We start from the raw sequence: 15,236 nt of genomic DNA, 5'->3' as shown, positions 1-15,236 counted from the left end.
TAGATAAAGTTTTAAAGTTTGGGAGATGATGTGTGTGTGCGCACAGAGACATACATTTATTATGTATAAATATGGGTTGTATGATATAAATGTATAATATATGATACAAAAATTAGAAATTTTCAGATAAATAATCAAATAGGTACAGATCATGAATTTTTACATATAGACAGGGAATTTCTAAAAGGAAACAAGCAGTTTTCTTAACGTAATTTTGGATGATATTTTAACTAGGCTACTCAACTTTTGATTTTAATTAATTTAAATAAGAAATGTATAAATTGATTCACTGAAACAGCAATTCCAAAGGTACTTGTTTTTCCTAAGTCTCCAAACATTTCATTTTTCTTCAAGATAATGACATAAAATATTATTACTATTCCATGCCCATGTAATTACTATCTAGTCTTTCCTGTCCATTAGCTATAAATTTATTCTTGTTTCTTAATTTCTTTAGTCCACTTTAAGACCGATAATTTTTAATCTAGTCAAATTTAAGAGTTAATAACATTTTTCTCTTACGTGGTACAGCAACGTAAGATACTGTGATTTCCTTAGAATTTTATTATGAATGTTAAAAAGACTTACACAGTTTCTGAAGACTTGGAATTCTAATGTTCTCAAATCTAGATTTGCGATTTTACTCAAGTTAAACCTAAAATAAAAACGCACATTACTTTGTAAATAGCATAAGACAAACAACTTTAACGGAAGAACTACTTATCAAGTTTACACTTTCAAATGCCTATTTTATTTCTAGGACAGATGTTGCAGATTAATAAAAAATATAAAACTGCCAAATTTGAGACTTGCTCTTATTTTCTTCACAGGTTATTCAGGTAGACATCTCTATCAAATTTTGTTGGTCTCCACCTAAAAGTTCCTAAAAGAGCATGGGACCACATCTTTAGAGCTGAAATAGACAATGGAGGTAATAGGAAACCGAGGCTAGTAAGGAGCAGAGATGAGAACTGAACCCAGGTCATATGACCAAATTAATTGTTCTTTACATTGTCCTGAATTTAAGTTAATTATAACCCTCTAAACAAAATCTGGTTCCTTTACTTTCAATGCAAAACTAAAATTTCTCAAAGAGTTCCAACACTATGATATAGAGATGGATTCATGGACATAGACCTGCGATTTCTCTTGGCAGAGGGAACTCTTGAAGAAGAAAACTCCCTCTAATGATGTGGGTCAGCACCTCTGCCATTTATAGCTTACGGAGTTGCTCCACGTCCCATGAAGTTAAGGGATTGGTCCCAGGTACAGCCAATATGTGGCAAAGGTGGGACATGGGACTCTGGCTTTGAGGATGGATGCCACACTGCCTCTCACTAAGAAAAAAAAGAATTTAATTACTTAAACAATGTTTACCTTTCCAGTAGTTTATCTACAAAGGCTGAGGGATTAGAATACAAAGCCATGGGAACAAACTGAACATGAACAGGAACATCTGCTGGGTTTTCTAGAACAATTTTTTCTTCCTAAAACAAAATAACAAAAGGTCAAACTTGGGATTTCTACTAATTATATAGGAAGGAGCAGACATTCTGCAACAAAGTTCTTTAATTCCAAAAGCAGTGTCACTCTGAATACTTACGGAAGAGCTATTTATATTTGTAAGTGGGAAACTCAAAAATCGAGGTGAACTAAGTATAGACGGCCAGGATAGCTCTGCAGTAATTTTTGATACTACATTTTTCTGAAGGTCTGTATCCACTTCAAACATGGTGGTCAACCTAAAAAAAAATTTGAAACATCCCATAAGGACAAAATACTTGAATTTCCTGAGTACAAGAAATTATACCTTACTAAATTTGTACACTTGGGAAATTTAACTCTCACCTGAAAATACTGGTTTATTTTACTTTTCTAATCTTTTCTACTGCCTTAATGCCATTTTAAACTTTATCTCTTTTAGTATTTTAACAGTGTAACAGTTTTGCTGTATCTTATCTCACTTTATTCTGCTATATTATTTCCAAGTTGAATCTGTCCAAAAGTTATAAATCTTGAAAATAATATCAACGATACTACAACACTCTTAAAATTGAAAATTTTTGCAATGGACTCTCAGTGAATGCAAAGCTTAAAATTGTATTAACAACTATTCTGGTGAGGTATAAAAAAAGGGCAAGCATAAAAAAGAGGTGTGCCATAAATTCCATGTATACCATTGGGGAACTATGTATCTTTAACTTAATATATTTCAATTATTAAGGACTAGTGCAATTCCTATAAAACCTTGACTGTCTAGATTAGGGGCCAAGATGTCAGGATAGAGTATATAGAGGCATTTTTGGTAGCAAAAGGAAACAACCAACTTTGCTGCCTGGAATCTAAGCTTTCTTTTTAGTATTAAAATGTTACAAGTAACAAATATGGGATCCTATTAGCCAGATAATGGTGGTGGTGGTGGTAACTGTACAAGACTAATGTGATCTTTTCAGCAGCTTTCAGATATGCCCCAATTTATGAGTGGATTCAATTTCAAAAGTTTACTTACGAATCAGTTTTATGAACCTCACAGCACTTATCCCCATAATAACAATGTTGCAAATGGTGTTTGGATTCCAAAGCTACTGTACAAAAGTCAATCTAATCCATAATGTAATATTATAGAGGCTATAGTACTGGTACTCTACCCTTCTTTAAATTATTACATGTATATTTTACTTGCCAATTTAAAGGCAGGAGTAGAGAGAGTGTTACACACTTGGTACAACTGATATTGCATTAGGAGCGGTAGGACAGCAACAGGAGATTAGGAGAAGACTATTGGGGCTCTAAAAGCTACTGAGATGGGCACAGGAAAGAAAATGAATAGAGCAGCTCTTTATAGAGTAACAAAGTTTCACTTTCAAGGTGTCAGTTTTTCACCCTTGTCAAAAGCAGATCTGAATGAACTACACTGGAGTGCCATTGTGAAAACAGAAAACCTGAAGAATGAGAGTTGTCAGGAAAGGTGGTTCAGAAGCCCTTTTTTTTTTTTTTTTTACAAAATAAACTCTCACACATTCTATTCAAACTGTGGAACTGAAATGGAACATTAAAAAAAATCTTCTGGGTATGCTCAGTTTGTTTTTTGTAGGGGACAATGAATAAATAAAAACCTTTTTGAAGATACTGTTTCTGGTAGATGCAGCTGTTTAGGTCAAAGCATAGTAATTATTTTATAGAAAGACATTATCAAAAGCCTTCCTTTAGTTTTAATGATATAGCTAGGGGGACTGGAGGAAATAGGAGGGAATATTCTCAATGAATATTAATAGTCAAAACGACAACTTGATTTACTTCCTTAACTATTTTTAAAAGACTGGATTTAATTCCTGTTTGTAAAATAATTCATCAAGTCAAATGATGTAACAAAGAAATGACCATTTGGGCTCAAATACCTATTGAGAATTAGGATAATTAGAACAAAGGGACTCACTTGTGACCTGCATTGTCTTTTATTCCTGTCCATGTTCTGAATAAGTTTTCATGCAAATCCCAATCAGAATCCCACATATCTTCTTGCATTGCTAGGCCATGTTGTACTTTAGGTTCAGCTAAAACAAAGTCAATTTATTTTAAATTACAAACACAAACTCACAAAAAGGAAGCATTATCCTTTATGTCCTTTCTGTAAACATGGTGGGGGTCGGTGAATTGGATCAGTTTTTTGCTAGAATCAAGGGTTACTTACATTTGGACAGAAAAGGTAATCCAACATAGCAATGATCCCCACACTGTAAACTAGGATCAAAATAAATGTTTGCTATCTGTAAATAAAAGAGAACCATTACTAAAGATGAGGTGGAAGCCTAAAGAAAGGCAAACCATCTATAGAGTAACAAAATAAAACATGAAGCTAAAATTATTCTAAATGATTCAATAAATAAAAAAATGTCCAAACCTTAGATTTTTTTCCTGGCTCTAATTCTTCTTTATTGCTCTTTAGTCGCTTGTAGTAAAATCGCACATCTTCTGACAATGAACGTATGTGTTGTATTTTTACCTTCTGTGAGAAGGAACTCATAACATTTAAACTTTGATGAACTATTTTACCCTGAAGTTAGAAAAAACAACTTATTAGCATACTACTTGTACTTTTAAAAAAATGCATACTTTAGAGAAGACTGGCATTTATTTGCCCAAGAAACCAAAAGTCAAATATTTAGAAATCAACAAAATCTATAAATCAAGTTTGTGAATGGAAAAATAACTTTTCAAAGTGAAGCAAGCAAGGAGAAAATGAACGGCCAAATCACTGTAGTCTTATCTGGCTGAATTAATAAGTAAAATATTTAATTATTAAAATATACTTCTCATGCTACTTCTTTAATGGATGAAAATGAAGATGAGAATATTACATAAGAATTTAAAGAGTTAAAAAATAGTTGTAAGCCACATTCAGTTCAGTATTGTGACAGCAAAAACTGAAATAGCTATATTTCATACTAGAGCAGTAAGTCTAGACATATTCTATTCAAAAGAAAATTTCTTTTCAGTGACAAAATATAATTAGTATACAGAGAAAGTGACTAGAGATTGCTAAGATAAAGTTTTCTGATATCCTGCTAAATTGGCACATTTGTTATAAGCCAAGGAAGGGGAAGTATCAATTATATTATTCCCTTATGAGTTAGCACCTTTCTTCCCAAAACAGGTCTCTGTCTTCTACGTTGAAGTGAAGCTAACGACAGTAATCCCATATCAGTCTCTATTCAACACTGAATTTTATCTATTTTGTTCAGGTGAATTCTCAGAAGTTTGAAAAACATTATCAAACTCCATGTCTAATTTTTGGTTCATTAGTAGAATAAGGAGAATGAACAGGAAGAAAAACAAGTGAATGAACCTCAGCATGGAGAAAATTACCTATCACAAACCAATGGAAACAAACAAGGATTACTTTTAAAATAATTTATATACAGTAAAACTTCATTTGTTCAATATTACGTAGCTTCAAGTGTTGTCTATTTCCAAGTTACTCTGAGGATTCTCTAACAAGATGGTTTTAAAGACTTTAGAAACTAATGATTTAAAGTATATTTAGAATTAAAAATAAATCTGGTCCTATAAGCCAGGAACCAGACCTGAATAGGTCTGAATAGATGCTTAAGTTGAACAAATATTAAATATTAAAATATTATATTAAATATCTTGCTTCTACAAAGAGGTTTCTCTACTCCTCCCTCATTAGTGTACTTTTCCCTCCTAGTATTTCCTTGTTGTGGTTAAAGAAACAAGCAGAGGAAGAAAAGCTTTACTTTGGGGAAAGATGAATTAAACAAGCATTAGGAAGAACTTAGTGGTCTAATAAGAGTTAGGAATATAGCATGGATTACCGAGGAGGTTAGGGGTTACAAGGCACAGGTAAAACCAAAGATTTAATTCTGTACAATGCTGAATTTGATCAAAATTTTTATTTTGGACCTGCTTAATTTTGAATCAATGTTTTAAAAAAAATCTCTTTTTAAGTATAATGTGTATTTTCTCCTAATTTGCATTTCTTCTACCCCAAAATTAGTTCAACTTTTAAAAAACACAGTGGTAAATTGCTGGGAAAGGCTAAGATATATATTTTAAATGAATTATCTTACTGGAAAGGAAGGTGGAAGAACAACATGCTTTGGAGAGCAAGTCAAAGAACCCACTGCAATGACAGCCTTCACAGGAATTGTTAAGATCTGTGGGAGAAAAAAAAGTTAAAATACAGAAAAAATGCATTAAATTTTAGTTTGATCTCAATGCTTACAACAGGAGGATTAAAACTGAGCTCAGGAAAGCTTGGTAAGGACATGTCAGTGGTCCATGGTGATACTCTTGGTCAGCCACAGTCACTTACCAAACATCTTCAGCTTGTCAAAGATTGGTAGCTCATATTTACATAGTTTTAAGTCTTACAGGGGGCTTTTCTATAAAATATGCCTAAAACACAACGAAATTTCAAAGTACTTTCAAGTGGATAAATAATATAATTTGTACTTGAATAGTAAACAATAAATACTAAGAAAGAAATGGAAATAAAATTTTTATGCAGCAAAGATTTTCTGGCTCACTGAAAACACACCTAGGATCACCTTGTCTCTGTTTGTGCTTGTAGAATAGCATAAAGTGGGCTGAAATTAATTTTCTTTAGCAAAATTTTAATGTATTGAAAAAGTCATGAATCATTTGGATCTAACAGTGCATCACTACCCAAAGAAAGTAGGACTATTTCAAAGCTCTTAAATATTTATCCTAAGTATATCAAGATGGGCCATCAAAAGCATTACTTTAATGTACCACATCAAACCCTTCAAGGATATGATGATTCTTTATAATGATTATTCAGACTGGTTTACTGAAAAGTCAAACAACTATTGTGAGACAAGTCAAGACACAGTATCTAGTTTTCATCTTTTTTTCCCAGAAGTACAGGAGATGAGAAATCGTGTTTCAGTTATCATATCAGATCTAGCTAAAGTATTTCAGTCTAATGAAATACAAGAAAGATGTTCTATATTATTCCTTTTCAAACATGGAAATAATATACTATAGGATTTTTCTAAAATTTCTTTCACAATTCAGAAGTTTGGGTTGAGTAACTATATACTACTTTATCCTAACTTTTTAATAGGGCATAATTTCTCAGGGAATTGCAAAATATTAAAATATTAAAATGGAGAGGAGGAAAGAATTTCATAAAAAATCTAATTTAGAAAAATTTCTTTGACACTTAGCATTACCTCATAATCTGTTGTTATCTGTATGGCTCCATCATGAATTCCTTCAAGTTCTTTTGCAATTAATTTGACTCTGAATACAGCAAAATAGCCAGAAGTTAATATTACCTATATGTGGAAGAAATAAGATATTCAGCCCTTTTCAGCAGAATCCTCCACTAAAGTGAGTAAGAATGCTACAGTGACCACCTGAATTTGAATCCTAAAATATCAGGGTGGAACACGGACTTAATACCTGGAAATAATAACCTTTGTGGGGCGCTTATTTGTACTTATGTACACAGCCTAGACACAGAACAGGACTTTAAGGCAGTATAAACTTCAAGACAGAGGTTACAGATTATTACACGTAAATGGCTATACATCCATTATATTTAAAGTCCTCTCAGCCCTCTGCCCCACAAGAGTAAAGTTAGTTTTATATGAAAAATTCTGACAATCAGTAAAATTCTAAAATTCCAAAATCTGATTTTGTCAAATGACTTTGGCTTAAATTCACTAAAATTTCAGTAATTCTTTTATCTAATAAGGGAACTTTGGCAACAACTCCCAAAAGCATTGCTCTCGGAGCCTTACGTGATTTCAAACACCCACAACATCAGATAACAGATAGGAGGCAATTTAAATTGTACTTTATCTTTTTTACTGTTAAGTTTATCTTAGTTTAAAAAAGATGAAATGACACTACTGTTCACAATGATAACTTCCACTCTTCCTTAACTATTTCAGCACCTAAGTGCTGGTGTCAGGATGAGAGAAGGTGTGTGTATGTATATATATGTATATGTGTACCCTCCCCCCCACCCCAGGCATATGATTAACTAGTTCTGTTTTTTGAAGTGGTATTGTCATATTTTTATAATGGGAAGATAGAAAGGTTTGGCAGTGACAAATGTGGAGAAGGAGGATCTACAGCAGTCATATAGCTCAGGAAATAACATTTAATTCTCAGTACATCAGTTACATTAGCACTATGCTTTAACTAGCTTGGCTAATCAGCTATAAATACTACTCAATCAATGAAACCCTTTTCACCACCTTTCAGGGAATGGATCTAATTTCACTTGATTAGCTGTCTTCTGAAAACAGCAGAGATTTAAATAACAGTTCAAATTTCTCCTTTGCTATACTACTTTTCCTGTTAGAGAGAATGTATGACCTTGCTTCCTATATAACTTTTAATTTCAAGGCAGCACCATCAAATAAGTATTATCTGAAATGTTCAACGTGTGTATAAAAGTCTTATTTGGGAAACTGAAAGCCTCACATTAAAGAAGAGTAATAAAAGTATACCTACTGATGACTGATCTGGTACAGGGGAGTTTTCCAATTCTGGAAGGATTGAGATAACAGTAGTTCTGTTGCCTTTCTCCGTAGTTAAAAGTTCTATTGTCAGACCATCTCCTATAACATGCCAACTTTTAATAGCCAACTTGAAAGGAAAATAAAAAGCAGTGATTTCACTACCAAACTGTGAAAACCTAAAATTTTTCTTTAAGGTAAAAAAAAAAAAAAGATTCCTTACCTCAATTGGATTGCTGTTTATGATTGCAAATAACATATTACTTGCTTCTGTAGCACTAAGTATACCAAAATCTATGAAGCGTTCCTCCATTTTGGGGGACAATACAAAGTACTACAAGGATTGAAAAAGATGTTGAGGCTTAATTCACAGACTATAACAATTATGTTTATTAGATACATAATCAAGAGAAATAAAGTAGCATCATAAAGCTATATGAAATACTTTTTTTAGCCTATGTGAACATTACAATTCAGAAGGATCTGATAAGGTGAAAAATTATATAAGTCAGAAAGGAAAACTCTTACAAACCTAACTGGTTAGCTACCTTCTTGTATACATATGCAAATAGCAATATCAGTGTATTAAAATACAGGTAGAATATAATGCACATTTGAAACATTTTTAAACTTTTTTGAAACTCTATGTACAATCTTAAAAAATCAAACACTGAATATGTAAAGGCACATATAAATAAAAACATGTGATAAAATGTCACAAATCTTACTGATTTTCACACTGAAAATCTCTCACTTTCTATCTAGATGTTCTTTGGCACCTCAAATTAAGTATATTCAGACAAATCATCATTCCCCTAAAACGTGCCCTTGCTCCTAACTTTGCTAATTCTATTAATAGCACCACCATTCTTCTAGTCACATAGACTTAAGAATTCTTCCCTTTTACTTCTCACATTCATTAGAGGGTAGGATCATAGATTTACAGCTGGAAGATAGCTTAAGGGTGATCTAGTTCAGTTTCTTCATTTTACAAATGTGGAGACTGAGGCCCAGAGAGGTTAAGGCCTTGCCTTGGTCACACAGGAAGTAATTAAACAGGGCCATAATTCAAATTTAGGACTTCTGATTTCAAATCTGGTGCTCTTCCTGTACTATGTTGCATTCCAAAATGCATTCATGAAAAATCATTTATTAAACACTATGTGCAAAGTATTGGGGAAATAACTGGAGAGGCTAAGACAGTACCTGCTTACATTTATGCTTCTAGGCAGTTTCAGGTGCAGATCAGACAGAAAGGCCCAATGATTCTTTTTTTTTTTTTTTTTTTTTTTATTGAACTTTTAACATTTATTTTCACACATTTTTGGGTTACACATTTTCCCCCCTTTTTTTCCCTCCCCCCCCCCAGACCCAAGCTTTCTAATTGCCCCTGTGACCTATCTTCTCTCTCCTCTATCCTCCCTCCCTGCCCTTGTCTCCGTCTTCTCTTTTGTCCTGTAGGGCCGGATAGCTTTCTTGACCCCTTAACCTGTATTTCTTGTTACCCAGTGGTAATAACATTACATTTGGTCCTAACACTTTGAGTTCCAACTTCTTTGGCTCCCTCCCTCTCTACCCCTTCCCCTTGGAAGACAGGCAGTTCAATATAGGCCATATCTGTTTAGTTTTGCAAATGATTTCCATACTAGTTGTGTTGTATAGGACTAACTATATTTCCCTCCATCCTGTCCTGTCCCCCATTACTTCTGTTTTCTTATGGTCCTTTCCCTCCCCATGAGTGTCGACCTCGTATTGCATTCTCCTCCCCCTGCCCTCCCCTCCCCTCTATCCTCCCCCCCATCCTGCTTGAGCCCCTGTCCCCCACTCTCCTGTATTATGAGATAGGTTTTCCTATCAAAATGAGTGTGCATTATATTCTTTCCTTTAGTGGAATGTGATGAGAGTAGACCTCATGTTTTTCTCTTGCCTCCCCTCTTTATCCCACCACTAATAAGTCTTTTGCTTGTCTCTTTTATGAGAGATAATTTGCCCCATATAACTTCTCCCTTTCTCCTCCCAATATTTCTCTCTCACTGCTTGATTTCATTTTTTTTTTTTTTAGTATGTGATCCCATCCTCTTCAGTTCACTCTGTGCACTCTGTCTCTATGTATGTGTGCGTGTGTGTATGTGTGCGTGTGTGTGTGTGTGTGTGTGTGTGTGTGTGTACTCCCACCCAGTGCCCAGATATTGAAATGTTTCAAGAGTTATAAATATTGTCTTTCCATATAGGAATGTAAACAGTTCAACTTTAGTAAGTCCCTTATGATTTCTCTTTGCTGTTCGCCTTTTCATGGTTCTCTTCATTCTTGTGTTAAAAAGTCAAATTTTCTTTCCAGTTCTGGTCTTTTCATCAGGAAAATTTGAAAGTCTTCTATTTCATTGAAAGACCATTTTTTTTCCTGAAGTATTATACTCAGTTTTGCTGGGTAGGTGATTCTTGGCTTCAGTCCTATTTCCTTTGACTTCTGGAATATCCTATTCCATTCCCTTCTGTCCCTCAATGTAGAAGGTGCCAGATCTTGTACTATCCTGATTGTATTTCCACAATACTTGAATTGTTTCTTTCTAGCTGCTTGCAATATTTTCTCTTTCACCTGGGAATTCTGGAATTTGGCCACAATGCTCCTAGGAGTTTCTCTTTTTGGATCTCTTTCATGTGGTGTTCTGCGGATTCCTTGAATATTTATTTTGCCTTCTGGTTCTAGAATCTCAGGGCAGTTTTCCTTGATAATTTCATGGAAGATGATGTCTAGGCTCTTCTTTTGATCATGGTTTTCAGGTAGTCCCAGAATTTTTACATTGTCTCTCCTGATTCTATTTTCCAGGTCAGTTGTTTTTCCAATAAGATATTTCACCTTATCTTCCATTTTTCGAATCTGCGCGGTATGTTCTGAGATATCTGTCTTTCTCGAAAAGTCCAAAGCGTCCATCTGTATCATTCTAGATTTGAAAGATCTATTTTCTTCAGTGAGCTTTTGAATCTCCTTTTCCATTTGGTTAATTCTGCTTTTGAAAGCATTCTTCTCCTCATTGGCCCCTTGCACCTCCCTTGCCAGCTGAGTTAGGCTAATTCTCAAGGTGCCAATTTCTTCAAGATTTTTTTGGTTCTCCTTTAGCAGGGAGCTGATCTGTTTTTCATGCTTCTCCCTCATCCCTCTCATTTCCCTTTCCAGTCTTTCCTCCACCTCTCTAACTTGATTTTCAAAATTCCTCTTGAGCTCTTCCATGGCCCGAGCCCATTGGGTGGGCTGGGACACATAATCCTCGATTTCTGTGTCTTTGCCTGATGGCAAGCATTGTTCCTCCCCATCAGAAAGGAGGGGAGGAAGTGTTTTTTTCTCTCCGATAAAGTACCCTTCAATAGTTTTATTTCTTTTCCCTTTTCTTGGCATATTCTCCACCTAGTGGCCTGAACTCTGAATGTTCTCCTCACACCCACCTCCTACTCCTCCCAGCCAGCGTTTGGGAGGACTGAGATTCAAATGCTGCTTCCCGCCTTAGGGCTTTTGGCGGGGGCAGGGCTGTTATTCAGTGTTAAATTAAGTTCAGGTGGTCAGGGGCAGGGCCACCTCTCTGGCTTGGTTCCCTCAGGGGGTTTATGCACAGACCTTCCACAATGGATCCAGGCTCCCGCCTGCTTGGGGATCCGCAGCCGCCTCTCAGTCCCCACCTCCCGGGGGGGCACGAGCCATGGGGGCACCTCACTCCCCTCTCAACCCGCCAAAGGGACTCTCTCACCTACCCCTGTCAGTCACCTGTTGGTGGGGGGGACCCGTGCCACTGCTGAAGATCCCGCCTCCGGAGCCCTCTTAGAACTGTGCCTCTCAGAGCCACAGCCGCTGCTGCCGCCGCAGGTCCGGGCTGGGTGCTGCTTCTGCAGCGCGACGGACCTTTTGCAAGAGGTTTGCAGGTCCCTCTGTGGGTGGGGGGACCCGCGTGGCCGCTGGAGATCCCGTCTCGCAGCCCTCTAGGATCTTCTTCCCACGTTGTCGCTGCCGCGGTAGGGTTGCTCTCTGCTTCTCGCCCTGGCGCCCAGTCCACGGCACGAAGGATCCCCCGCGAGAGGTTTGCAGGTCTCTCTGGAACAGAAATCTCCCTTGCTCCAATATTCCGTGGTCTCTGGGTGCAGAATTCGCCCTGGGTTAGTCCCCTCTGCCGTTCTGTGTTTTGTGGGTTCGGAGCTATGTGTATGTGCGTCTTTCTACTTCGCCATCTTGGCTCCGCCCCTTTGTCTGGTACTTCTTCAAGGATCTCACTCCATGGAGTCCCAGAAATCTCTGAGATATGCAAAGTGCTAGGACACAGCTGTGCAGAGCATTGACTGCTGAAAACAATTGCTCCCTCAGAAAAAGAGCAATAATACTGGACTGTGCTCTTCAACATAAATCTGGTGCAGAAATTTACCAGACTTCCATCTTAAACCCTGACTGTGCTTGTGCAAGACTTTCTGTGTGTTGTGTGTATGTCTATGTGTATTTGTGTACCTAAGCTCCTGGAAAAACTCCTTTGGATATTTCTGGGGGGAGAGTCTGACCAGACTTTGGAGGTGTAGAATCCAGTGGGAGACGGACTTTGACAGATTCGGAGCCCAGGCTGGACTGGAAGGTCCACCCCCAATGATTCTTAAGGTAAAGTGGCAAGGCAGATGATAAGCATTCTTCTTTAAGGTTCTACAACTGATAACGCCCTGTTTTTGATGCTGAACTATCTGATGATGCCAAGGACTTCTGTACCAACCATTGTTTTCTCCTTGGGTCTTTAGTAACTGTAGCTGCTCAATCTCCACAATAGTTGCTTCCCTGGACAATGCCCCAGGGAAAGGAGGGAGCAGTGATGGGGGAGAGGGAGGAAGGGGCGGGGCTGAAAGAATGGGTTGTCTGCATTGTCCTTACTATTCTCAAGGTTCTTGAGCTCAGGCTCCTATCTCTACTGGGACTTGAGAGGAGGTGCTAGTAGAAATGGTGGCCGTGGTTTATCATGATTGGCAAATACTGTCTTTTTTTCCTCTCCCTTGAGGTGCCTTGCTGCTTCAGGTAGGCTGGCTTGCCTTCGTCATAGGTAGGAAAGAACATATGATTTGCAGGCTGCTCTGTCCCCTATACAGCCCAAAGGGACAGGCTGGCAACCAAGATTCTAGTGTTTGACCCACAATACCATACAACCCCTTAGAGCCTGCGAACATTGTAATTGTAATTGGTCCTTCCATGCAAACTCTTGCCACTTGTTCCTCCTATCCCTATTATCACTTAATCACTAGCTACCTAGAAGTGAACTATTTCCACCTTCTACTTCCTGTTCTCCCATGTCTTTCCTTTTCAAACCTACCATAGCCATATTCCATCCCAACTCTGTCCATACCTTCCACTATGCCCTATTACAATTCCTGCTGCAGAATGGAGAAACCTTCTGTTCATTTTTGACCTCTTTTTCTTATATTCATCGATTTACTTACTCTTGTTGAAATTTGGCAAGCCCTATATGCCAATGCATCTATTCTCTGTAGCACTGGTTGTACCTCCCTTTAAACTCCTGACACATTCATGTTGAAAGGAGACTTGGAATCCTCCATTTTCCTAATGCTACTTCCTGATTTCCCCTTTCACCACCATTACTTAGCAACTTCTCCTTTGAAATTTACTCTATTAGCAGTTTTCACCCTATGCAGATCAAAGTAGCTGCTGCCTACTGGCCACCATCAGCATTTCTCCCTTTTCTCAAGGAGTTTTGTACCATTTACATCGTTTCCCTCAACTCCCCAATTCTTGACATTGAACTACTCCACTTCAACATTTACGATGATGCTTGCTTAAACATTTTAAACCTATGACTTCCCCAATTTCCTTAAATCCCAAGACCCACTGCACCACACTCAACTTCAGCTACACAGAGGAACTGTCATGCCCTGGATCAAACCATTATCTTCTTTGATCAAAAATTCTTGACAACTTTCTGACTATAACCTCCTGTCATTCAACTTCTCCTTAATCCTATTTTCATATTTATTGTAAGTCTGACTTTCTAGGTCACTCTATATTCTCAGGATATTACCCTTGCTCTGACTTGACTTCTCTTTTTCCCAATTTAAATCCAATAATTAACCAATTCAACTCCACACTGTTCTCTCCTCATGAATTCCTTGCCCTTTTGTTCTATGATGATCATCCGTTGCCCAACCCCAGTGATGGATTACTCTTACACTCTACCCACATGCCACTTAAGAGTTAGCCCTAGTTATATAATTGTGCTAACTAGGTATACTACATATTTACATGACGTACTCTGCCCTCACTGCAGGAAGGCAATGCTTTAACTCCTCCTGAAATGGTTTTCTATCTTACCCCTAACACTATTTCAAACCTCTTTTCTCTTCAAGCCTCTTCTATTTCCCTTTCCCCTCTGCCTCTCAGCTGAGAGTTTCCCGTCTTGTTTCACTAAGAAAAGTGAGGCCATTCCCACAAAGCTTTGTTTCCTCATCCCCACGCCCCTTAATATCATCTTCCCACTCTCTTCCTTCTGTCTCCAGCCATGAGGTGGCCCTTCTTTTTGCCAAAGTCAAACCCTGTACCTTTGCACTTGAGTCTATTCTCTCCCACTTTCCCAAACTCCTTTAATGGATCATACAAACATACACAATTGTGTGTGTATTTCCCACCACTCCCCCACATTATGAATGGTCATTGTATTGATCTTAGTTCTTATAGCTTTCAAAGTTATTTGTTTTCCCAGTGTGGTTGCTGGTGTATAAACTGTTCTCTTGGTTTGGCTCATTTCATTCTTTATCAGTTTATAAAAATCTTAAAAATTGATCACTTTTATAACATTGATGTTATGAGTATAAAATGTTCTTCTGTTCTGATTACTCCCTCTGGATCGGTCTTTCTGTATCTCTCTGAAATCTTGTTTCCTCATTTCTAAAAGCATAATCATATTCTATCACATTCATGTAACCATAGCTTCTTTAGTCATTCCTCAACAGATGTGCACCTCCTTAATTTCTTTCCAGGCTGCAAGCCTCAATTATCTCCCCTGGACTTGGTCTTCCAGGGCCCTCCCCTCCCTTTTTCCTTTGATTGGCTGGTTCCCCCCAGAGCCTAAGGAGGAGGCTCAGACCGATGTTTTCATTGCTCTCCAGGCCACCCCAGGCTTTCTTTTCCACCCCCCAAACACAACACCTTCATCTCCCCCCGTTGGTACCTAAGGGTGGAGACTTTCTCCT

The 15,236-nt window shown here is 37.4% G+C and overlaps 1 protein-coding gene across 3 annotated transcripts in view; it reads right to left on the bottom strand.

Annotated features, from left to right (window-relative positions):
- Positions 1–15,236, bottom strand: part of TMEM131 (transmembrane protein 131) — a 274,693-nt gene that overhangs the window by 29,308 nt on the left and 230,149 nt on the right. For all 3 annotated transcript variants that reach the window (XM_072614596.1, XM_072614595.1, XM_072614597.1), the window contains 10 exons: positions 8,242–8,352; positions 8,014–8,148; positions 6,720–6,824; positions 5,592–5,678; positions 3,902–4,054; positions 3,692–3,767; positions 3,437–3,554; positions 1,604–1,742; positions 1,378–1,487; positions 589–655 (listed from right to left, as the gene is read on the bottom strand). In XM_072614596.1, the coding sequence (XP_072470697.1) occupies positions 589–655; positions 1,378–1,487; positions 1,604–1,742; positions 3,437–3,554; positions 3,692–3,767; positions 3,902–4,054; positions 5,592–5,678; positions 6,720–6,824; positions 8,014–8,148; positions 8,242–8,352 (1,101 nt within the window). The remainder of the gene's footprint in view (positions 1–588; positions 656–1,377; positions 1,488–1,603; positions 1,743–3,436; positions 3,555–3,691; positions 3,768–3,901; positions 4,055–5,591; positions 5,679–6,719; positions 6,825–8,013; positions 8,149–8,241; positions 8,353–15,236) is intronic.

The sequence above is a fragment of the Notamacropus eugenii genome, chromosome 5 (assembly GCF_028372415.1).
Source record: "Notamacropus eugenii isolate mMacEug1 chromosome 5, mMacEug1.pri_v2, whole genome shotgun sequence".
NCBI classification, from domain to species: Eukaryota; Metazoa; Chordata; class Mammalia; order Diprotodontia; family Macropodidae; genus Notamacropus; species Notamacropus eugenii.
The sequence above is the reverse complement of the archived record's forward strand: the minus strand, read 5'-3'. Positions and strand labels throughout refer to the sequence as shown.